Raw genomic sequence first — 25223 nt, 5'->3', positions numbered from 1 at the left:
TAGAAAGAAATTTGGGTCAATAACAACTTACTTGAAAAAAAAAAAAAGAAACAGGGAGATTTAAGGCCATGTTCCTCAGAAGAATAGCCAAATGGAATAAAGATTTCCTTTATTAAAAGAAACAAAACCCAAACAAACAATAAAAAACCAACATGGATTCATAGTATAACAATACTAGCAAACATAATAACAATAAAATGAATTAAGGTGTCTACACACCTGTCCAGAAATCAGCTAAACCAAGCCTTTACAAATCACACTCTATGCTATTTGTTACTTTCCCAAGATACTTAAAAATATCTTGAAGAATTTGAATCTAGTATTTTGTAAGCTAATTACAAAATTACAATGTTTTCCCATACAGTTAGCAAAACATTATAACACATTTTATTAAAGCAAATGACTTGTGGGTGTTCAAAACACAACAAATCCCCACAAAAGAAAAATAACTTGAAAATGTTTCATTGGGCTCTACTGAAATCCATTGTGCATATTTAGCATGGGGTAGGGAGACTTCAGCACTAGAGCTTTCTCCATATTCTCAGATCCACAAGGACAAGGAATACAGACCATCAAAAGATACAGATTCCAAGTCCCATTTCTCCTGTCCCTGCTGCTGTAATTCATACAAGCATAAGCATGTAGGCGCCAGCTAATTTACCTTCCTGAGCTTACAGCTTACTTCAAATCTCTTAAGAGGAATCTTGACTCCTCGATGCCTGACTTTAAAGTGAAGAAAAATATCTGTACCTATGACAATCATCTGGTTCAGTCCATTGAACACAGCTTTTCGCACTTTGGTGATCTCGTTCTCATGGGCGCGAAGCTCCTGAAGAGTTTTGGGCATTTTTTCCGGCAATTCCTTCAGGTGATTCTTGGACACGTAAAGTCGTTCTAACTTTACCAAAGGTGTAAATGCTCCAGGGCTAATTTTGCTAATTTTGTTGTTGACGAGAATCAAGGCCTATAGACAGTGAAGAAAAAACATCTCCTTAAATTTACATCTTTCCTCTTACATATAAAACAGGTGCATCGTCATTCATTGCATTTATGGGACCCGCAGAGACATCTGGAAAATTGCAAGAAATCGGGGGAGAAAATAAGCAAATGTGATTCCTTTGCTTAAGAAATATATAACACGAGGATCTGACCTCCAGGAATAATGAAGAGGGGCAGCTGATGAGATACATAAGATACACGAATACATGGAGACTGTCAAGAATGTGTAAACATTTAAGAAAGGAAAATACGGAATTAAATTTATAATACTCAAGTCACATTTGACTTCAGCAATTAAAGAGGTGCTCAGTGTAACTTGTTTTCATCTTTTGTTATGAGTTGATTACAATTTTAAAAGTTTTTTCCTTTCTTTTTTTTTTTTTTTTTTTTTGAGACAGAGTCTCAAGCTATCCCCCTGGGTAGAGTGCTGTGGCATTACAGCTCACAGCAACCTCCAACTCCTGGGCTCAAGCGAGTCTCCTGCCTCCGCCTCCCAAGTAGCTGGGACCACAGGCGCCCGCCACAACGCCTGGCTGTTTTTTGGTTGCAGCCGTCATTGTTGCTTGGCGGGCCCAGGCTGGGGATTCAAACCCGCCACCTTAGGTGTACGTGGCTGGCGCCTTAGCCGCTTGAGCCACAGGCGCCGAGCCAGTTTTTTCCTTTCCTAAAATATGTATACTTTATGTCACCCTCTGCCTATACACATGCACACACAGGTACTTGTGTATGAGTGTGTATATGTATGCATATATAATTTGTAAAAGATAAATATTGATAAGGACTGATTACTCAAATGACCTAAGATACCTAAAAACAATCTGACACAGACATCCATCCCTCGGCCAGCTCTTCAACTCGAAAGTCCATCTTTATAACTAGTATCACAGATTCCACCACAAAAGAGTGATACCCATTTATGCTATCACTAGCAGGCCAAGGGAATGAAATTTTGCTAGACTAGCCTTGCAAAACTAGATTTTGTCTTTTTTAAAAGTATTGCCCAAATGATGTATTCTGTTGAGGATTAAGCTTTTTTTTTTTTTTTTTTTTTGGTAGTTCTTTGACACTTGAAAGGTTAAGAACATTTTCTTTTGTTTTCCTACTATGTATTATAGTTTTTGGAGGGAGGAGATTGCCTGATCACAAATACTTCTCATTTCATTAACTTTTAGTATAGTCTAATAATTACTATAGAGGATAAAGGTGTTGTCCACATGGCACAAAGAACCTTAGTGTATTTTTCTTTTATTTTCTTCATGTCTTTTTACACATAAAGATTTTATATGATAAGTATTTTAATATTTTTGATAATTATTTGATTTTTGTTTCAGAGTTCTCCTAATATAGGAAATTACTGCTAATGCATTATTGTTATGCCTGTAGCTATTTTTCTACTACTTTATTCTGTTCCCATTACCTCTATGTCTCCCAGAACCACACCATTTTTATTATTTTAAGTCACCCAGTTAATTAATCTTAAGGAACTTAAAATATATCAAAGTCTAAGAAAGTGGCATTTTCAATTGTAGTTTACTTTTTGGCACATGTGAGAATTCAGAGGGACTAAAAGGGAACTGGAATCATAAGACAATGCAAATCTTCAGTCTCAGAAATGCAAGAATGTTTTCAAAAGGTACTACCTGGTTAATTAATTTGTGTACATCATAGCATAGTCCACATTGACAAATTAAAGCATCTTGTTAGATAACGTAATCTTCTAGCTAATCCTAAAAGAGGTATTGGTTAATACAAAATCCAAGGAAATTCTAATGGTTATTACTGAAAGTTCAATAATCTTATGGGGGTTAAGGTCAATTAACATCAACAAGCAAAAAATCAGGGAAAAGCCAGAGTCAGAAGTGTGGAGAGTGTTTTCATTGCGATATACCGAAAATCGCAGATGCTTAATGAAAAGTGTAAAGAGATATTCAACCGCCCTCCATGGAAAAGTATCTTAAAAGCTAGAAATAATTAAATGTATTAAACATTATCTGAAAAGTCTGTTTTATGTTAGATGTTGAAACTTTTTTTTTTTTTTTTGAAACAGACTCATCCTCTGTCACCCTGGATAGAGTGCCACAGCATCATTGCTCACAGCAGCCTCAATCTCCTGGGCTCAATCCATCCTCTTGTCTCAGCCTACAGAGTAGCTGGAACTACAGGTGCCCACCACAGTGGCCAGATAGTTCTCCTATTTTCAGTGGAGACAGGGTCTCATTCTTGCTCAGGCTGGTCTGGACTCCTAAGCTCACTGCCTCTGCCTCCCAGGGTGCTAGGATTGCAGGCTTGAGCCACAATGCCTGGCCGCAAAGCCATGGTAATAAAACTTTTATTACCATGTAAGTTTTTCTCCCCATGTGGAACTTGCACTGTACCAAGCAAGTACTGTTCTAGGACTTTTTTGGGTTACCATCATCATCGTAGACAAATATTTATTAGTGTACTTGGTCAAGCCGGAGTTCTCCTGAGTTCAGAGTCCAAGCCCTGACTCTTATTTCGTGTGTTTCTGTGAGCAAGTAACTTAACTGTTCCGTGTCTTGTATAGAGTAACTGACAAACAAGTGTTTTGCTATTCAGTCCGTGACAATTTTTGTTGATTTTTAATTAAAAATAAACCCTTCCTTACTAGATTTATTAAGCTTCAATATTGAAGGTTGGCATTCAGTACTCGCACTTCATTTTCCACTATCTTATACAGCAACTGTGTAGTTTTCCTACGTGTAGAACACTGCCCCCATGCACCATGTGCCATGCGTGAGCCACGGAGTTGTAAATGAATAGCATTATTGAAGAAAGAAGAAATATATTTCTGTTAAATCCCTTCTATTTTAATGCTTGCTAAATTTTCATTTCTTTCCTCCCTTCCCGTTCAACTGTGGTTTTCTTAGATGAAATTAAGATGTTTATTTTCATAATAACAAGGATAGATGTGATCCTGAATTAAAGAGTAAGAGAAAAGTAGCTGTTTCAAATCCTTTGAAGGGGTGAAAGCTCTAATAAACGTCTCTCTTCTTCCGACATATACTTTGAAGTAGAAAGAAAGGGATTGCCAAAAGGTAGTTTCCTAAAACCACACTTAGGAAGAAACTTGGAAAAGTAAAGAACGCATTATTACACGCCAGATTTAATGAGAGCCTCAAGGAACTCAATGTCTCTTACGTAAGAATATAAAAAGTTTTTTTTTTTTTTTTTATTGGGGGGGAGGGTTTGTTTTTTTTTTTTTTTTTTTGTAGAGACAGAGTCTTAATTTATTGCCCTTGGTAGAGTGCTGTAGAGTCACAGCTCACAGCAACCTCCAACTCCTGGGCTTCAGCGATTCTCTTGCCTCAGCCTCCCAAGTAGCTGGGGCTACAGGCACCCTACAATGTCCGGCTGGGTTTTTTGTTGTTGCAGTTTGGCTGGGGCTGGGTTTGAACCCGCCACCCTCAGTATATGGGGCCAGCCGGCACCCTACTCACTGAGCCACAGTTGCCGCCCAGGATATAAAAAGTTTTAAGGGCGTATTCAGATTATACTTAAACATGCAGAAAGTTGAGATTGCCGCAAAAGCATTTCCCCCTTTAACCAAAGTAGCTCTAGGATAAACTTGCGCAAATAAAAAGCTTTTTTAAATATTTCAGTTTGCTGAAACTAATATTAACTCTTTATGATTTCATCACTATACTTATTCCAGTGACAGTTTAAATGGTCACTGACAAACATTACTGGTTTCGCCATCAACTCACTCGTGGTGAAAAAATTAAGATGAAAGCAGGGAGATGGTGGGTAAGGCTGCCAGCTGGTATCCTACCAGTGTAAACAGACCCCTCAGGTCCAACATCAGGACCACGGGTCCGTGCTGTATCCTCCAGGGTTCTGGAGTCTCTTATCTTTTATTGTAGGCAGCTTGTATTTTTACTTGTCTGTTGCTTATTTTTTTTCTGCCTTTGTTTTCCACTTTTACTGGTGACCCTCTTCCTCTTTTCTTCTCCCTGCCTTTCAAACTTCAGATAATCTTCTAAAATTCTTGTGTCACATATTTTATCAAAACCCTAACAAGGAATCTGATATATGATGATGTCTGATTTTTTTTTTTTTGCATTGTGCCCTTGACATTTACAACTTTTATCCTATTTTTATGCTTGTATTTTTGGACACATCCATAAAGTGATGTTTTGTATATATTGATCATGGCACAATACCATGTGCTATTTTTTTTAAACTGTAAAATCTTAGGAAAAAGAAATCTTTGCTTCCTTTAAAAAATACGGCATGTTTTCTCTCAAAGGATAAATGTTTATTTCTTTTCTTATCTTGGTTGTAAGATCTTTTGTATCTAAATCTTATCTTTATTATATTAGCTATGTGATATATTATGGCAAGTTTATTCTATTTTATAATTTTCCCTTATACATTTATTATTCTAATGTATTATAGCCAGATCATTTATTTTATATTTATATTTTACTATGTATTGCTTATTATTACCATATATCCACCTCAATTATTTTCTGTAATAACAAAAGGAAATAAATGGTTATGAAATGAGAGTTTACTAATTTTACACTCTCATCCTTAAGAACATAATAATCATTGGGTGGCACCTGTGGCTCAGTGAGTAGGGTGCCAGCCCCATACACCGGAGGTGGTGGGTTCAAACCTGGCCCCAGCCAAACTGGAAAAAAAAAAAGAACGTAATAATCATTTTATTACAAGAAGTTGTGAATTCTTATCTCCATAGTTGTGAATTCTTTTTTTTTATTAGATCATATTTGTCCACCGTTGTGAATTCTTATCTCCACAGGTATGTAACACATCAGTTGGCTACAATCCCCATTTTCTGAAAATTCCAATTCTTTAAATTTCATTCCTGATGTTGAACAAAAACCTGCCTCCCTCAAACATCTACTCACTAGGACAGTTCTGCTGTCTTGTAGCCGAAACAAGTAAATACTATTCCTCTCCAACATGGCCCTTCAAATATGTCTCTAGTGACCTTCTATATTCAGTCTAAACATCACATCTCCATCAGCTGTGCCTCTAAGACAAGATTTCTAGATTCTTTATCCCCATGATCATCTTTCCCTACTTGCTGTTTAATGCCCTTCTTAAAATTCATACCAAAGATCAGACTCAACGCTTCAAGAGTGGCCTACCGGAATGTAACACACAGTAAGATTTTCATGGAGCACATTTTGAACATTGAAGTCTGGCTTCTTTATGCTAAATGTGCACTGATATTTTTAAAGGAGGGCACATCACACTCACTGCACAGATAGAAATTTGTGCTAGATAACACGTTTTATAGTGACCCCGGTGCACTACATGAACGACCATGCGTTTGCTCTTGCATTGGCACATCTTAGCACTATTGGATTGAATTGCTCACTGTTTGTGCGTGGAATACCTTCTCCCGACTACTGCTGTATTCAGTCTTGCCCTTTCCTGCCCTTCTTTGTATCCCAGGAAGCTGACCTGTGGGCACTGCATTAACCAAATGTCCTCATCTTCTGTTCCTCTCTACTAAGTGCAGCCATCGAAGACCCAAGTAGGAAACCCCTGACAGTGCCATCTCTTTCTTTCTTTCTCTTTTTTTTTTTTTTTTATTAAATCATAGCAGTGTACATTAATCCTATCATGGGGTACAGTGTACTGTCTTTGTATACAATTTGAAATACTTTCATCCAACTGGTTAACATAGCCTTCATGTCTTTTTCTTAGTTATTGTGTTAAGACATCTATATTCTACATTTAGAGAGATTCACATGTACCCTTATAGGATGAACCATAGGCGTGATCCCACCAATCACCCTCCCTCCACCCATCCTCCCCCCTCCCCTCCCCTCCCTCTTTCCTCTTGGGCTAAAATTGGGTTATAGCTTTCCTATGAAAGCTATAAATTAGTTTCATAGTAAGGCTGAGTACATTGGATACTGTTTCTTCCATTCTTGGGATGCTTTGCTAAGAAGAATATTTTCCAGCTCCATCCATGTAAACATGAAGGAGGTAAAGTCTCCATCTTTCTTAATGGCTGCATAGTATTTCATTCTTGATGAAATACTGCCTGACTGACTCAACATTATAACAGGTGAGTGAAAATCAAAATAAAAACACAATGAAGGTGCATCATGCATAATTCTAAATGCAAAGCAAGAAATACGTACATGTATGAAATATGAAGGTAGAATCATATTTGCTGAATAGAGTATAGATAATTATCCCTTTTTCTCTTAATACCAACCTTTAAGACTCTGGAAAGTCATTCACCTTTTCTTAGAAAATGAATGAAAAAAATAAAGAAATAAAATAATACTAAACAATTCTTTTTTTTTTCCACTAGTAAAGTATGATCTAATTGGGAAAATAATTGTTATTCGTGAAAATGTGATAGAGGATTAAGATATAAAGAATTATTTATGAAGCAAATATATGTGAGGTGTATGTAGGAAAACTGAGTCAACTTTCTGCAGTGAATGAACGTATTTTTCCTACCCACTACCACTAGAAAGAGAAGTTGAAAACTTCTGTGTTTAGTTATTGCCATACAGTACTTTTGGCTTTACCTAGGTTTTATTTTGAAAACTACTTTGAGATATATCTTATCGTGATTAACCTTACATGAAGGTTCTTCAGGTTCTTAAAGTCACCATCTTTGATTTCAGTTATTTTGTTGTTTTGCAGGTCCAGCAGGGTTGTGTCGGGGGGAAGATCCTTTGGCACTTTGTCCAGACCTAGCATAAAAGTAAAAGGAATATGTGATTAATAAAAAAAGAATATACAACCAGATACAACAATTAATGTATTTATCAAAAAACAAAGTCATTATGGTAGTTTTTTCAGACGTTTATTTTTTTCCTTATAAGCATTCCATTAATTGTAATCTATTCCAAATTGTTATAGGATGGTAAGTAAAACCTTGACATTGTATTAAATCAAGTTAATATAATAATGTATATACTTTAAGATTATATAACATAAACCCCTTTGGGAGAAGCAACCTCTCCATTATATCTGAAATTTGAAGTACTGAAGATGATCTTCTTATTTATTCAATGAAACTAGGCAAAATCTATTTATTAGATCCTGGGGATATAGCACAAACAAGACAGATACCACCTATGTCCTCATAGAAAATATAATTCGATCTACAGTTTTCAGTTAAAAATAAAATTAATTTAGAATATAATAACTGCTATGTTAGGAAGATAACTTTTGTATTTATAAATCATCACGGTAGCCATATTTCAACTCTCTTCATTTCCTCCATAAACATGACAGAAAACATATCTGAAATCTCCTACTTCTGAGTTCTTTGCAAATAATTTTTTGTTCACAATATCCCTGCTCAGTTGATACTGGGAAGAAAAGTCTTATTCCTAATTCAGTGACCAACTCTCTTTATACATTTCAATATTAAAATGCAGGTGATTCTGAACTTACAGAAATATTTAACTCACAACCGAAACAGTTCCCATGGAAATAACAAGAATGAAGTGTTTTCAGAGATGAACAGTAAAACACTAGAATAGCTACCTTGTAGGAGGATAAATTTAAGGACACCAAGCAGTTATAATCACTATCATGTTTGGAAATGTCATTTGCTAATTTCATGCAATTAGGAGTAGTAAATTTCTGCCAAATCTTTGATAATTAATGTTTTCTAACAAGAAAAGACTCATTTCATTTGGAATATAGCTACTACATTTTATCATTATTTTTTGGACTTCTTTGTAAAATCTTAACTACCACTACCCCTATGATTATTTTTATGCATTGGTGAACTTAAATTCTTGTGACTTTCTTAACATTTGGTCAATGTCAAGTGCAGATAAAAATTAAAATTATTAGAGAAAGAGTTGATGTGTCTTGATAGCTGACAATTTTGGTTGTCATTCTAATATTTCATAACAATGGGAAGTGCTTTAGGTCAATAATGTACAATTTATTCCTAAGGCTTTAGAATAAAATACACCATCTTCAGCTTTGTAATTTTTGCAATTCAATTCTTAAATAGCCAGCCATTTTAATGATTAATCCTACACCCTGCTCTGAATTATCAGTGAATTCATATCTATTTGGGAGATTTAACATGTGAGTATTTTATTATTAATATTTTATGTAGTTTTATAATTTATTTTAAAATTTATTTTATTGATGTATTTATTTAGACACAGGATCTTACTCTGTCATGCAGGCTGGAGTGCAGTGGCATGATCATACTTCATTGTAACCTCTAAAGCCTAGCCTCAAGTAATCCTGCCTAAGCCTCCTGGGTGGCTAGTATTACAGGTGCACACCACCATGACCAAGTATTTATTTATTTATTTATTTATTTTTTTGTGGAGATGAGTTCTTAATATGTTGCCAGGCTGGTCTTAAACTCCTGGCCTCAAGTGATCTTCCCATCTCTGCATCTCAAAGCATTGGTATTACAGACATAAGCCACTATGCCTGGTCAAAATATTTCAAATGTGTTCTTTTATTTGCCAGTGAGATAGGTAGAGCAATATATGATTTCATTATTTTCAGAGGATTTTTAGAAAATTTATAATGACATGAATGAGCTCATCTATTAGAGAATGACAAAATGTGGGCTAAGGACAACCTTCATGGCCCCCAAAATGATATTTTTATCTGGTATACCTATCTGTATCCCCCAAAAGAACTATTCTGACATCAGCCCCTATAATATGCTAGACATTTAAGGAATAGATAAGGTATAGAGTGTGAAATACTGTACTCAAAGAACAATCCTCAGCAGAGTAAAATGGGGAAATTACCCCTGTCATGACTTAAAGAAGTCATGATATTACAAGGGGAAAGACCCTTAAGTATCAGCTAGTCTGTGTTCCCCAAAGGGGATCACGTAGACTCTAGGATGAAGTTTTTAACATCTATATCAAAATAAGAATAAATAAAGGAATCTGATTAGTTTAATATAATCTTTCTCTCTCTGCCTCTCTTTACACACGCACACACACACACATACACACATACTTCTGAGACTAGTTCCTGCCTCCACTTACTACTATTAAATATTCCTTCTTTTAAAATTGATTATTATAACAGCAGATGAAAGGTTGTTGTTAGTGTGTTAGGTGAGGTTTTGACCTTAATAAGAAATTAATTTGGTCAGCATTCAAAAAAGCTACATGTCTCAGAAAAATAAGGGAACTTCTAAAGGATAACTTCTAGTCTAATCCTCTTTGTTCACGGGTAAAGAAGATAAACAGCTTATCCAATGTGCCTCAGGGTTAGAACAGATCCAGAGTCAAATGGTCTTGAGTTCTTCCTCAGAACTGTGTGGTGTGCCATTTATGTGCATGATTATTGTGCATATTTAAAAAGAAAATACTAATTGACACCTGTCCCTTGAACAGACCATGCTAATTCCTACTTACTCCATTTTGTTCATACAGTGCATATTTTATGGTAAACTCATTCATTTCCTTCTACTTCCATTTCATCAATCCTTTAACACTCCCCCCCATTCCACTTCCTGTAGGATACTTATCCTGACCCTCCCAGATAACCCAGATCTCCTGTCTCCAAACTCTTCTTACTAACCACTTACAAGTTTGTGCTAGCTATCCTCTTCTCTATCTTAGGGGTTATTTTTTCTGTAATTTCTGGTCAGCAAGTCAAATGACTGTTTTTCCTTGGAGCTTTGCTCTGGATGTTCTGCTCATAGAAGGTGACTTTCTGGTCAATTAATTTTAAAGTCATTCTGCCTGGCTGACCCATGGTGGAAAGTTCCTGAGCATTGCTTTGAGATCTTCTCTGCCATGTTTTGTTGTAACCATCTCTCTACATCCTGCCATCGTGGTGGTTCTTGTTTTTCCTCAGTAGGATTAGGATACAACTGGCTGTATCATGATTTTCTTTTTCAGTCTCTTTTAGGCAGTAACATTTTATAAATGGATGATACTATCAAATATGTCATTTCTACTATAAGCACCTGAAAATCCCTCTCACTTTTCAGTGTTAAAAAATTACTGTGGTGACTCCCATAGCTCAGGGGTTACAGGACCAACGACATACACTGAGGCTGGCGGGTTTGAACACAACCCAGGCCAGCTAAAACAACAATGACAACTGCAGCAACAACAACATAGCCAGACATTGTGGCAGGTGCCTGTAGTCCCAACTACTTCAGAGGCTGAGGCAAGAGAATCACTTCAGCCCAAGAGTTTGAGGTTGCTGTGAGCTGTGATGCTACAGCACTCTACCCAGGGCAATAGCTTGAGACTCTGTCTCAAAAAATAAAAATTAAAAAAAAATTATTGTTATTTTTGGATGTGACCTAGTTGTTATGATTATTTTTATTCAGGAGTTTTATTTTTCATAGAGATATGCTTATATATATATATAATATATATACTATTAGATAAATTATTATGATAACTAGAATTTATTTCATAATAATATGAAAGGGGGACCTGGGTGGGGATACATAGAAATAACAGCATTAGTTGACACTGGATAAAACTCTGTGGTGGAGACTCAAGGGTCTCACTATTTATTGCAGCTCTATTTACAATCGCCAAAATGTGGAAACAGCCTAAATGCCCACCAAGTCAAGAATGGATTAAGAAGCTGTGATAGTCGTATACCATGTGAAGACAGTGACTCCATATCCTTTGTATTAAGCTGGATGGATGTGGAACACATTATTCTTAGTAAGGCATCACAAGAATGGAGAAATAAGAATCCTATGTACTCAATTCTGATATGAGGACGATTAAGGTCCTAGTACATAGTGGGGGGTGGGATGGGGAGAGCTGAGAAAGGAAAGAAGGGAGGGCGGGGGGGGGTCAAGGGATAGAGTTCACCTTTGGGAGTGGGACACAGATATAAGAGGGTCTTTAACTAACACAAGCAATCAATGTCACCTGCTTCTGTGTACCCTAAATGAATCCCCAACCATAAAAAAATAAATAAATAAATAAGATTCCATAATGAGACCGTTGTTTGAATTTCAATTCTGGTTCCTCTTCTTGATTGCTAAGATCTTCAGATGTGTTGTTTAAGTGCTCTGTGCCTCAGTTTCCCTACATCTTTTACAGAATTTTTCTGAAAATTCAATAAACTATACTACAAAATAATCTTCTACCACCGTGCATAGCAGGGGCTTAATTACTACTGCCCACAATTATCAATAGGCAAAAAAAGAAAGTGAAGCTCCAATTATCTTAATGATTTTCATTCTTTATGTGTTTTTTCTCTGTACGATTAGAATGCAAGTTATCTTAGAGGTTGAAATTTGTTTTGCAAGTATGTCAAATACAGATTTTTCATCTAAAGGTCTTAATACCAGGTTGCTTTTTTTTTTTTTTTTTTTTTGCCAGACTCTTCCTGGTCTTGCTGCATTTCTCACTGTTCTCATGAAGTCTGGGGTCTTTGGCGAGCTTGTCTACCAAGTTCTTTTCTGCCTTTGGACTGGAAGTCTTCAGTTTAGTAAACACATGTTCCCTAACAAGTAATTAGACCCCTCAAATACTGTTCCTGGTCAATTTAATCCTGTTTTAATGGTGGCTAATGCTATACACTTTTGCACTTCTATAAAATACCAGCCTTTGTTTATACATCTTTAGAAGCCAAATTATCTGGGTTAAAATCAAGGCACTAACTAGAGATGGCTGGAACGTATCAGTTGGCATCTCTTGGTCTCTATCTTCTCATCTGCAAATACTGAGCCTTAGGTAAATTGAGGAACAAATACGATAGAGCTAAGGATTATTTTGGATGATTAAAAATTATTTATTTGAACTAATATTAATGTTAGGAATATAAATTAAGTAGTATTCTTTGGAAAAAGCTATTCTACCTTAATTTTTTTTAACTTTTAAATAAACAAACCCTGCCTTTCATCTTATATTTGCATTAATGATGTATAATTTTTAACTAAATAATTCCTATTGATACTGATGAAGTTTATGGTTATTCATAAAATTGTTTACAAAATAAGATACTAAGCATTTTAAATGAGGTATCAATTGGCCAAGCAAAATTTGCTTCAAACGATGTTCTGTAATAGTAACTATATCATGAGGATACGACTTAACGCCTTTCTCATAATCTCAAGTTGAATATTTAAGTAGCTATGAAATTAACTTGTAAATTAATTTAAATACAATGTATTTAACCTCTCGAGTAGTTTTTAATTGTTAAATAGTGACATTCGTGGGAGGCATGTAATATCTGTAGACATTCTTCATGTATTACATAATTTTTGCTTATATATATTAGAAAGGTGTATCTAAATCTATAAAATTATACTTACACATATCATTGAAAGGTATATAAACCTATACATGTAGATAATTATATTTTCTAAAAATAGCAATAATTAAATTTTTGATTCTACATGCTCTTCTACAATAGGAACTTATCCCAGTCCCATTAAGAGGTGAAATCTGATTCTTCTCCCTTCCCTGTTAATTTGGGATGGCCTTATGATGTCTCTAGGAACCAGTAGGCTATAGTGAGAGTGAAACACTATGGCATTTGAAGCTGGGTCAGAAAAGGCTGCACAGCTGCTCCCCAGTTCTTCTGAGATGTTTGCTTTAGGACAGCCAAGGGCCATAGACAAAATATGTCTGCGTGAGCCCACCATGCAAGAGGCCACCTGAGGCCTCCAGATGACAGAACAGCTGAGCTCGCAGGCAACAGCAACACCACCTGTCAGTAAGGAGATTGAACTGTCTCGAGTGTCTGGCCCAGGCTGACCTTCCTGTGTCTGTGCTGGCCCCTAACATCTGACTGCAAATGCATGACAGACCTCAAATGAGAACAGCCCTCCTGAGCCCTTCTCACATTTCTTGTACTTAAAGAGGGGAATGTTCTATTTCTGAATAAAATAGAAGATTCATTAATTCATGAATTCATAAATGATCAAAATAAAACCAATTTTTTTAGCTACCATGTTTGGGGGATAATATTTATTCAGCAGTGGTAACAGGAACAAAGTAGTCTCCTAAATTTCTTTTTCTTTCTTTTTTTTTTTTTGAGATGCAGAGTGTCACTATGTCATCCTGGGTAGAGTGCTGTGGCGTCACAGCTCACAGCAACCTCAAACTCTTGGGTTTCAGAGGATCTCTTGCCTCAGCCTCCCAAGTAGCTTCCTAAATTTATTTTTCAATGAGCATCCTTTAATATAAATTTCCATTAAATTTACCATTGAAAGAAGATAAAGCAAAGCAGCTCTATCTTCTTTAAAATATAGTTAGTAAAGTAAATAAGACTTTAGCATAAAATCATTTTTAAACAAAAGCTAGTAGAAAATACACCTTTTTTCCTTCTTCTTCTTTTGGTTGTCTCAATGTCTTGGATGAAGAGCATTGTTCTGTTTGCAAATGTCATCAATCTGGTAAACATCAGGCTGAATGAAGGCCAAGTCATCCTAAAACATCATGATTTTTTTCCTGCCATGTGGCAAGAGTCCAAACTCCAAGATTTATTGTTACTGATTTCCAACAATTTTTTTAATATATAATTCGGTCTTCAACTTCATAATTAGGATAATAGTGATACATTTCAGTTTGGGGCAAATGACCAACATAATATTTAGGAGGCCCAGCCTTGCTAAAAATCCTTTTTGCTCAAGGCAGACATATTTCCCTCTCTCTCTCTTAACAGTGGCAATTTGGTTGTGGTATCAGTTAGGCAAGCTTCAGAAATAGAAGACTCATCCTTTTAATTTCATTCTCTTTCCAGACAAACTCAAACGGATGTTTGAGCTTCCTGGTTTCATGGGCATCCTCAAGGGAAGAAGAACAGGGGGGAAGAAGCTAGACCACAACTCCATGACCTCTATTTCCTCGTCAGCTATGTTCTCTCCTGTTCCAGCTTGGTGAAGTCAAAAATATTGTCAAATATTCATCCAAGGACAAAGCTATGCCTACATATATTTATTCATTCATCAAGCATTTATTGATGTTTAAGCGTCTGCCAAGTATAAGGCACTTGACTGGGCAGAAAATGTACAAAGATAAATTATAACCACCCCTCCCCTCTGGTGAGGAGAGAGGTAGATGTATAGATAGGTGGTTAAAGATATTGAACCATATTGAAGTATATTGAATTATATATGTATGTGTATATCATTTATCATTCTAGAATAATCAAGGCAAATGTAGATTATATAAAAGTACAGGAATACACAGGCTGCAGAAGTCATTTCAAACCAGTCTTCAGACTAAGTCAAGGGTAACTGAGTTTTGAACATTGCATGGTTGCTAGAGGGCTTTCTTCTTTTATTAAGAAAGGATTGCAAACTGGTTAACTTTTGTTATCCTTATTTTCAAGGAAATTTATAGACGTCTGCTACTCTTTTTGATGGAGAAAACTTAAGATTAGAGTGTCATGATTTTCCTCTTTTATCCAGGGAATTGATACAGTATTCCAGCTAATGCACTCCCACCGTTTTCCCCTGGAGCCAGGGATGTCCTTCCAAGGAGAATGCATCCCAGCTGCAGTCTAACAGAAAACCTTGATCCCACACAGCTGCCTCTAACGCTCTCCTGGGGCAGAGAAGGAAACCAGGGATGTGTCAGTTCTCAGTCAGGTCACAGAGACAGATGCAGCCCTTGGACTTTTCTGACTCCTTTCTTCCTCCTCCCTATCTTTAACCCGTTGAGGTAGGAGTTTTGTTTATCTGGGTCACATCTGCGCATTACTCTTGCTTTATTCAAAAATCAAGAACCAAGAGTCAGCCATACTCCACTCCTACCTAAAGTCAATACAGTGGCCCACCGGGCCTGTTCTGTGCATAGTCTCGTTCCTGTGCCAAGTTTTGGAAACAATCTTTGATGCATCTGAAACGGAATGAGGGACACCCCATTCTCTGCATCTCTGCTGCAGAGCCAGAGGTTAACTGGAAGATAACTGGGTGTCTAGAATTCTGTCTTCCCTTCTACAAAACAGTGCTGGTTTAGTTTTCTGGGTTGATTTCATGGGAGAAGTCTAAACGTTCATTTACCACATATATAAGACTAACCTCTGGAAAATCAGTTTCCCCATCCAAGCAACAGGCTGTGGTATAATATGTCCAAATGATAACCACTGGTATAATTTTCACTGGTTCAAACATCACAATTAAAAAAGAGGAAACTAACTTTGTGCAAGTTAACTGATTGTACTTTTTTCCTGAATTTTTAAATTAAAATATTCTTTGCATTATAAGGTACAACTTAGGAGCCTGTGGTTACTTGCAATATTGTTACATGGCAAAATTAAATATGGTCCATCTTCTGGCACCATTTCTAGAAGGCTAAGCATGTGGGTTGTAAATTGTTTATCATTACAAAGTAGCCAAATGCTTCATAGTCCTCAATTCAATCGAATCAATCTTCTTAAAAGGAATATTCTTTTGGAGAGCACTGAATCGCTTGATAATTGTATAATTTTTTGTTCCTTGTGTCTTTACATTTCAAAATGGTGTAACTCTTTCCAAAGGGAAGGGAAGAGATGGTCTTATTTTTTATCCAGCTTGGAAAGCCATATACTTAATAGAAACTCTCAATTTCAAGTTGGAACTAAAATTAAATGTCAGAGATGGCCTTATATTTTTAGCCAACTTGGTCTGAAATGGAAAATGGAACATAACAGTTACTATGATAAACATTTTTCCCTATATTTTCTGTTGTTACCCAGTCAAAGAAGATATATTCACATTTCTTAAGTGAGTAAATAAGGTTTTGAAAGTTGCAAAGTTATAGCTAGTAACTGGCAAAGCAGAATTTGAATCCAGTGGTATTTAACTGCATGACCTAAGTTTTTCCACTATGAAATAATTTTAGAATTATTTCATAGTGGAAAAGAATTGAACTTAATTCAATTCTTTTGAAATTTTCAATAATTACAAATAAATACTTCAATAATTATTACTTCAGTTTTGGAGAAATAGTAAAAAGACAATACCTAATGCTTACTCATCTTATTAGGGTTGATTTACATTTCAGCGGGGAGATGAAAGTCATTACCAAATTATGCTACCTGGTGACACTTGATCCAAAGATGAGTGGCTGAGCCAAAGAGTAAGGGAAACTGTCTTCCTTCAAGATACCAAGAACATAAAACATAGCATCCAACAAAAATCAATATTGGGACATTTTAAAAAGATTTAATAAGAATGAGTTACAATGTGCGTTTATTATTTCAAAGTAGCCCATAGATTTCTGAATTTGCTAATCCTATATTCATTTTTAATATTTTTATTTTTGTAAATATTATGAGTAAATTTTTTAATGTCTTAGGAGGATAGATAAAGAAAGAAGATAACGCCTCATAAAATTCTGGCTTTAGGGTGGTGCCCCTGGCTCAAAGGAGTAGGGTACGGCCCCATATGCCAGAGGTGGAGGGTTCAAACCCAGCCCCGACCAAAAACTGCAAAAAAAAAAAATTCTGGCATCAATTACAAGCTACATTGCAATAAGTTCAACAAAACAATTTGGCCAATATTATGGAGAATTTATGTTTAATTTCTCAAACCCTCCCTATAGAAAATCCCATTTCAATACTACTCTGATAAATTAGAGTTAGAAACTAAAACAGTCTGTTATACTCCAGAAGTCCTCAAATTTTCCCACAAAGTAATTACTTAATTTTAATTTCAGAGTTCTTCCTTCTTAGCTCTGAAAGAAAAGTTAACATTTTTGATGTTTTTATCTTTGCCAAACCTATTTTTAAAATAAACAAAATCGTCGCACATTTTAATTTTAAAAACTTTGTCTACACTAAATGCCATTCAGATAATAAGAGGACAAAGAAGTATCAGCCTTCAACACTGTGGCTCCTGTCTGCGCATTAAAGAGTGTCGGGCAAGGACAGATCTGTAGACAGTATATGATACCGATCAGCACCACTGATGGCCATCCCCAAGACCATTGCATTTTTTTCTTTCTGGTAACAATTTGAGCTTCATGCTCAGATCAGTAGAGGACATAAAACAAGGAATAAATATATATCCTATGGCACGGAAGGATGGAAGTCGCCCATTTCTCCTTCCTGGCTTCCTTTCTACTCTTCTTCATCTTTTACGTAACATAATCGTCGTATAATCAAAGCAGGTATGGAGTTGCTCCTATGAGCCAGGTGCCTTACACATACAATAAATAAAATCTCAGTGATTGGTATTTCTAGAGAAGAAGAAGACAAGGTTTTCAGTAGCTTGCCAACACCATAAAGTAAGCAAGAGTTAAACAGTAGCTGAAGGCTTGAATGGAGTTAGTTTTCTTTAAAGGAAAGTTGATTTCTCTCCCTTTTAAGAAATGCATTTTCTGTCTTAGAAACCACAATTAACATGCTTACAGTATATTTCAATACGCATCTGTGAACCAATAAAGATTAAAAGTGACTTGGCTGAACCCATCACTCATAGGAACTTACTCTTAGTTAAATATGGTGTCTCAAAAGAAATCGTTATTACTCTCTTAACTATAACTACTCGCTAATATGTAAGAGTCAGTAAACCTAGCTGTAATAATGATGTACACTTTGGGCTGTTAGAAAAAACAGAGCATATGTAGAAAATATTCTCATCTAAAACCAAAAATAAATTAATTAATAAAAATAACTGTATCATATTACAGTACATAATACCAAGCTAATGAACTTGATGTTTCCTATGACTCTTTTCTTTTTAGTTGTGAGCAATAGTTTTGCACCTTTTACATGAAAAGGAATTTAGAAAACTGGCCCAATCCTCTCATCTGGATCAAGCTTTATGAACTCTTTTTCATAGAAGCAAATGAAAACTCTATTTATGAAAAAGCAAAATTCCAATAATGACTAGCCAACTCCTTCCTTCTTAAAAATACCAACCCTTCATTTTTGATAATTTATATAGTGCAAGTAATAATACATCCTTTCAACCGCATTCTCAGAGGAGAAGTGAAATTTAATTCTCATCACATTTCTTGGGAACTCGGCCATTTTAATAACTTCAGAAAAGTTCACCCCTAGTATATCCATCAAATGATGATGTCTTTGCTCTGATTTTTTTCAATCCCATTATTTTCCTACCCAAGACAATAATGAAGGCCATCTTTAGATGCTTATGAAAGTTTCTAAGAATTTGATAACAACCCGATCTGCCCTATAGCAAATACATAGTTCAAAAAAGAATAGTCACCACAACTGGATTGTAAGACCCATAAGGGCAGGGCCTTGCTTAGCCCTTCCTCCCAAAGGTCTAGAATGGAATTGACCCATAATGGGATCTTGGTATATTTGCTGAACAAGTGAACAAATTAAGCTATTGGAACTGTCTCACAGCCTTTCAAACGTCTTGATGTAACTTTTCACTGTGGTTTAAATGGCTACATAATACATTTCAGCATTGAAGAAGTTTGCTTTTCAGATGTTCATGTTGAATATTTTTATGGTTTTCTGAATTACTGAATGTAGTTTATTCAATTCCCAGAAGGTAGTGGCATTTTTTTTCCCCTACAAAAGACTGCTAGAAGCATGTTCTCAGTAAATATGGGGCTTCTGAAAGACATGTCTTTCTAGGCTATGGAATTTCTTCCATAAGAAAATATACCACGGCAGATTCATCCTCTAAGGTTTTTTTTCCCTTTTCTATAAGAAAATATACTAAACAGAAAAGAAGAATGTGAATCATCTGTTGCGTAAACTAAGTTAATTACCCTTTGGCCTATCCTCTGGGGCCTCAAACTTTCTGGAGATTTATCTTCTAAGTATGTTGCTTTTGGAATTTCCAGGCCGTCTTTTCTTAAAAGATGATAAAAACAAACCATCTTTGGAGTGTTAGACTAGAGATATATGGTGCAAGATTATACTGAATGCTGATGCCATGCCTTAGTTATAAATATTTCCTTTGAAACTTTTCTAAAGACTATAAACAGCTGGATTATAAAATGCCAAAGACAAAAAAAGCAAAACCAAGACCCAGAGATTAAGGGAGTATTTTGGTCCTTAAAAGATAAGTTGTTGCTGTAAAATTTTACTTGCTTTGCTTTTGATGACTGGATACTTTACAATTTAGTCATGTTAAAATCTGTTATCTGGACTAAGTCAAGAGTAGAGACATTGTCCAGGTTATTATCTAAGATTTTATAAAAGCAAATCATAGAACATAAGAAAGATATAATTAAAAAACATTATTTTGTAGAACGAGGGCTATAAAGCTTAGAAATATTTATAAAAGTGATTTGTCCAAGATTTCAAAATGTGGAAGACCTGAGGAGACAGAGAGAGAGGGAAGAGAAAGAGAGGAGAAAATAGAGAGGGAAGGAAGGAAGGAAGGAAGGGAAAGAGAGAAAGAAAGAGAGAGAAAGGGAGGGAGGGGGAGAGAGAGAGAGAGAGAGGAAAGAGAATCTTCTAATTTCCAAGCTACTTCTCTTTCCATCCTTGTCTACTCCCTTGGTTCCCCATTAGGTGGCACTGTCTTTCACATTTGGAGTTGCAGAGATTAAAACTGAAAATAAAATGGGAACCTCTCAAAGATGCCATTCCTATAAATTAAACAAACAAGGTAGGTGAAGAAAGCCTGTGTCCCACTCACCCAAATCAGAACACTGGACAACTCGAAGATGGCATTGGCAGCGGAAGGGACATACTGGTCCCAGGGGCTCCTCATAACCAGGAGAGGGATCTCCTGGGCCTATCCCAGAAGCCTCATCTTCCAGCATAAAGTCAAATAAGCCTCTCTGTTGAAAGGGTCCGGCCCAGGAAACTTGTGCAAGCAGGAGGAAGATGATAGTGACCTTCATGATTTATCTCATGTATTTTCACAACCCGGATACCTAGGAGAAAAACAAAGAACTTAGAAAAAGTCACCTTGCCTAGTCTGTGTGTTATGACTTCTTTAATGCCCCACAGTGGACATTAGAGTGAGCACAGAGAAAAGAGCCAACAATAACATTTCAGTTACTATTAGGAAGCAGAGCATTAAAAATGTATCTGAAAGATGATAGGGTAAATTCCAGCATCATTTGCACAGTTATTTACTTACCAAGAGAATTTAGAATATTGTTTAAATCTGCGTAAGTTTCGAGTCTGGATTAAGATGATAGATTATATATTTAAATCACTTGCAAAGTTGTCATGATTATAAATTCTGTTGGACTTCTGAACGCTCACTTAACACATGCCAGACCACGGTCACACACAAGTTTGTCTATTCACGAGAAGTCTCCAATTCCTGCTTCAGAAACGTTTCTGGAAGCTAATACCATCTGTCCGTGCTACTGCATTTATCTTGGTCCAGATCTTTCTTACCACTCCCTGAACCATAATCAGGGCTTCTAACTCATCTTTCCTTGAATATTTCCTCTATTCCAGGCCCTCTTCCACCTTGCTACCTGAGTCATTCTTCTAAAAATTAAATTTTATCTTACTCATTTCTACTGCAAACCCTTGTTGACTTTCCATGGCTTGCCAATAACGTTCATGTTCTCTATGCTGTACGTAAGAGCACTCTTAATTGGGTGGCAACTGAGATTTCTAGCCCCAGTTGTCCCATTTTCCCTCCCCTGCCAGTCCTCACCTCAGCCCTCAGAGCGACTTGCCATTTAGACTACTGACCTTGTAGAAGAGCTCTGAAGAAGGAATGAGATGATGGGCTTGCCTTCTGTGTCCCCTGGCTCATCCAGGCCACTTGCAGCTTCCTTCCTCTTCTCTGCTCCCAGACCTCGTTGCTCTTACCTCTTTTAAAGAACTTATCACATAATATTGCAATTTGTTTTGCGTGCCTGGTCTATCCCCCCACAAGACGATGTGCTCCTCCAGGGCGTGTCTTATTATTCCTTGTTCTGTACTCGGGCCTTGCACAATATTTTGCACAATAATGACTCAATGGACCATCACTTTTTTAACAATGCAGTTTCTTTAGTTTGTTTCATGCAACTAATCTGTCTGATTTTTAAGAATTCAAAACTTTCTTTTTTTTTTTTCAAATTTCTGGTATAAGTAAGTTATCAAATGGAAACCCCCAACTTGGTCTTATAAGGAAGGCTCACTTTAAGAAATAAATCTATTGTCTCATTCCTCAAAGTGATTATTTTCAATAAGCTAGGAAAAATAGATGGAAATCTCTAATCGCTTTTTATTTGATTTATGTGTTATCTGGTTTTACCAACTTGACATTTGGTAAAAAAACAAACCCAAAGAACAGTTTGTTAACAGATCTATACAAGGTTATCCATTCATTCGACAAGCACTTATAGACAAAGTCATCTAGGTTGTTAAATGAACTTTCTGAATAGCAACTGTGCTTGATTGTGTAGAAAAATAGCAGCATACTTTTAATACAACGTACTTTCAAATTCCGTTGAAATTCTTCTAAGTATTCCCAAAACATATTCCAGATGTTACAATCAATCCTGTTTCCTCTACCTGGCATTGTAAGAATCCATAGGAAAGCTATACATTCATAAATAGCATTCAAGGGTGGTTTTGAATCATTGTCCAATTGTAGCATAATCAAAAACAATAATAAAAAAAGAGATTTTTGAATGCCTTAAATCTAAAACTAACGTATCTTCTGGACATTTCTGCCTCAATTCACTGGAGAGTAAACAAATGTTCTTGCAATTTTTTACGCTTTTGTTCCTGGTTCATGTTTACTACGGACGTTTCTCTAAGGTAGCACCCAAACAATGCAGGCTTGTGGCTTTTTATTTTTAAAAAGTACCATGAAGATTATGATGGACACTGTCACTTTAAGTTCACCATCGAGTTTTCTGCAGGAGCCCCCTCCCGCCTGGTTGCTGACTTTCCCTTTAAGAGGAAAGTATTATTTTGGCAGCCGGTTCGCTTGGATGGCAGCGAAGGGAGTGGTTTTCTATCTGTTTCACATTAAAATGCGATGTTTACGGTTTACCACAAGCTTGCTAGCCTTGCATATTTAATGTCTTACAATTTTAGAAGAAAAATGAAGCAAACTAATTGCAGATTTAATAAATAGCAAGGGGAGTTAATGCAGATGTCTCTTTGTAATCTTTTCTCCAGAGCAGAAAATGCCTGGTTATTTCACTAACAACCCCAAAAAAGAACTGTTGAGCATTAGCTCTGAGGAATGGTATCATCATTTGTAGTTGTGTCATCTTAGTGCAAATTCTCCACATATTATTCTTTTTGGATTGGAACAGAATACAGACAGGCAGCTTATAGCTTTAATTTCTTATCTTTCAATTCTTATCACACACTTGTTTGTGTGTGTGAATGTTACCCCAGAATGCCCTAAGGATCTTAGCACATACCAAAAATGTACGCAAATGTCTCCACGAAATAACTTTAAATTGGTGTCATGGTACTTAGAGACCCAGAATCTTAAAGTGCTGGCACCCAGAATCTTAAAACAGTTAATACTATGTATGAGGTGTTGATACTGATCATTTTTTTAAATCATTTCCTTTCTTCCTTAATAAATCAGAAATATAAACAGCAAGAAGCAGTTGCCCATGTAGAAACCAAAGGGACTGTTACTCAGATGATGCATTTTTTAAATTTTACTGAAACTCTTGTAAGTATTCTCAAAACGTGTAACACTTTCCTGGAGGATAATTGCCAGTGTCATATCAGTACTTTATTAAGCCAGTTGTCACAGTTTTTAGATGTTTCTCTCAAAAACAATAATTTCTAGCCCCTGAAACTATTTCAGCCCACTAAGGGAATTAAACCACTCCGATCAACATTTGTATAAAATATCACTTAAGCCTTTGATTTGACTTTCAAAGTCAACATTTAACCCTCAGGAGATAAGTGAAGTTATGATGCAAAGCAAAATTAAAATCCCCCAGCACGAGATGAATTAAAAACTTCCATAATAGTAGAAATTAAAAAGTGAACAATAAAAGTGGCATTTGTCTATGAACAAGGGCTACTATAGAAGCTATCAGGCTCTTTTTTTGATAAAAAAACAGCAAGAGGAAAAAAATAGAAGCCACAGGAATTTATATCCCTGGGCATCCACTTAGCCACTGGTCATTGTGTTACTCTGTTTTAAAATTAGAAAATTAACCCACGCCCTCGTTTTATAGCGAATGTATCATATAATAAAATTGCATCTGTATTGAACTGACAAGGACACTTCTTTACATTTAAGGAATTACACAATTGTGAGACCATCCCAGATCTTAAACAGCATAAATATTATCAATGTCCATTTTCACCTCTCTGGAGATATTTCCTATACATTTCGGGGTTTGTAAAAATACACATTAGATCTCTAGAACTAATCATCGAAGTTCACTTCTCTGGGGTTTTAAAAGTTCTTAAAATATACGAGAATTCAGGAGGGGAACAAGTCCTGAAGTGCACAGCGCAGCTACACACAGTATGCTGGTTTTAAATACTTTTTCTGTTAACACTTCCCAAAGACATAAACATTTCATTAGTAAAAAATACAAAAACATCAATAAATAGCCACTGTGTTCGGTTACAGTTGTTCTTTTTTAATAATCATCTTTGCAAGCACAGAAGCGAAAGCAAGCAATGCAAACATGTTACAAAACATTTAACTTCTGGTTTCAAGAAATCCTTGTTTAAAATAAATGTTGCATAAAGGTTACTCAAAGTTTAGCATGATTTTTTTTCCCCTTTTCTTTTGCTCGCCAAATCATTCCTTTTGCACTCAATTTGACCAAAGTTTTTATTAGTCTGTAGCCGAGTTCAGGACAATTATTGAAAACCATACCTTTGAATCCAGGGATTTGCCACAGGAGCCCTCAAAGCTGAGATGTAATTACACTAAATATTCAGCCCAGGCAAAAGAGTTTGCAGGTGTGGAAAGGAGGAGGGGGGTAGGTGCTGCTCTGTGACTGTCACTGGGTTGAAAACCTCCTGCTTCTACTCCATAGCACGGTTAAAAAGTAAGGTTTCCCTCAATGAACACAATCCGGCTGACACCCACATTAGATCATATGGTAATGATATGTCTCTTGTATGGAAGCCAGAAACTTTATCGGCCTTTTTTTTTTTTTCTCTCCCCATTTGCTTTATTCCTTTTGCATCTGCTTAAGATTCTAAACTGCTTATGTAGTGCAGTGGGGCAACTTGACTCGAAATCTGTCTTATTGCAGATTCATTTCCCTAAAATATTGTAACTAAAGGGTTTGTTTCCCCACCCCCCACCCCATTCCACTATTCACCCTTTGTAGCCTTGGTTTGTAAGTCACATTTATTATACTTGCAACAGGGCAATTTTGCTTGCTTTCTGGATATGAATCTCCAGAAACGTTGAAGTTAATCCTGTTGTTGTTTTAAAGGTGGTCTACAAA

General features: G+C 36.1%; 1 protein-coding gene across 4 annotated transcripts in view; it reads right to left on the bottom strand.

The window, feature by feature from the left end:
- DCN (decorin) overlaps nucleotides 1–25018 on the bottom strand; it is a 39792-nt gene extending 14774 nt beyond the window's left edge. The window contains exons 1-4 of one of the 4 annotated variants that reach the window (XM_003783359.3): nucleotides 24641–25018; nucleotides 20507–20747; nucleotides 7597–7709; nucleotides 751–964 (exon numbers count right to left, since the gene is read on the bottom strand). In XM_003783359.3, coding sequence (XP_003783407.1) covers nucleotides 751–964; nucleotides 7597–7709; nucleotides 20507–20714 — 535 coding nt within the window. In that variant the 5' untranslated portion in view covers nucleotides 20715–20747; nucleotides 24641–25018. Of the gene's footprint in view, nucleotides 1–750; nucleotides 965–7596; nucleotides 7710–20506; nucleotides 20752–20956; nucleotides 21036–21528; nucleotides 21787–24640 lie in introns of those variants that run through there. The other 3 variants (XM_003783358.3, XM_012801134.2, XM_012801133.1) reach the window with 3 other exon arrangements.
- Nucleotides 25019–25223: the final 205 nt, after the last annotated feature.

The sequence above is a fragment of the Otolemur garnettii genome, unplaced genomic scaffold (assembly GCF_000181295.1).
Source record: "Otolemur garnettii isolate 467f Iridium unplaced genomic scaffold, OtoGar3 scaffold00007, whole genome shotgun sequence".
Taxonomy (NCBI): Eukaryota; Metazoa; Chordata; class Mammalia; order Primates; family Galagidae; genus Otolemur; species Otolemur garnettii.
Note: the sequence above shows the minus strand (reverse complement) of the source record. Positions and strands in the feature narration are given on the sequence as shown.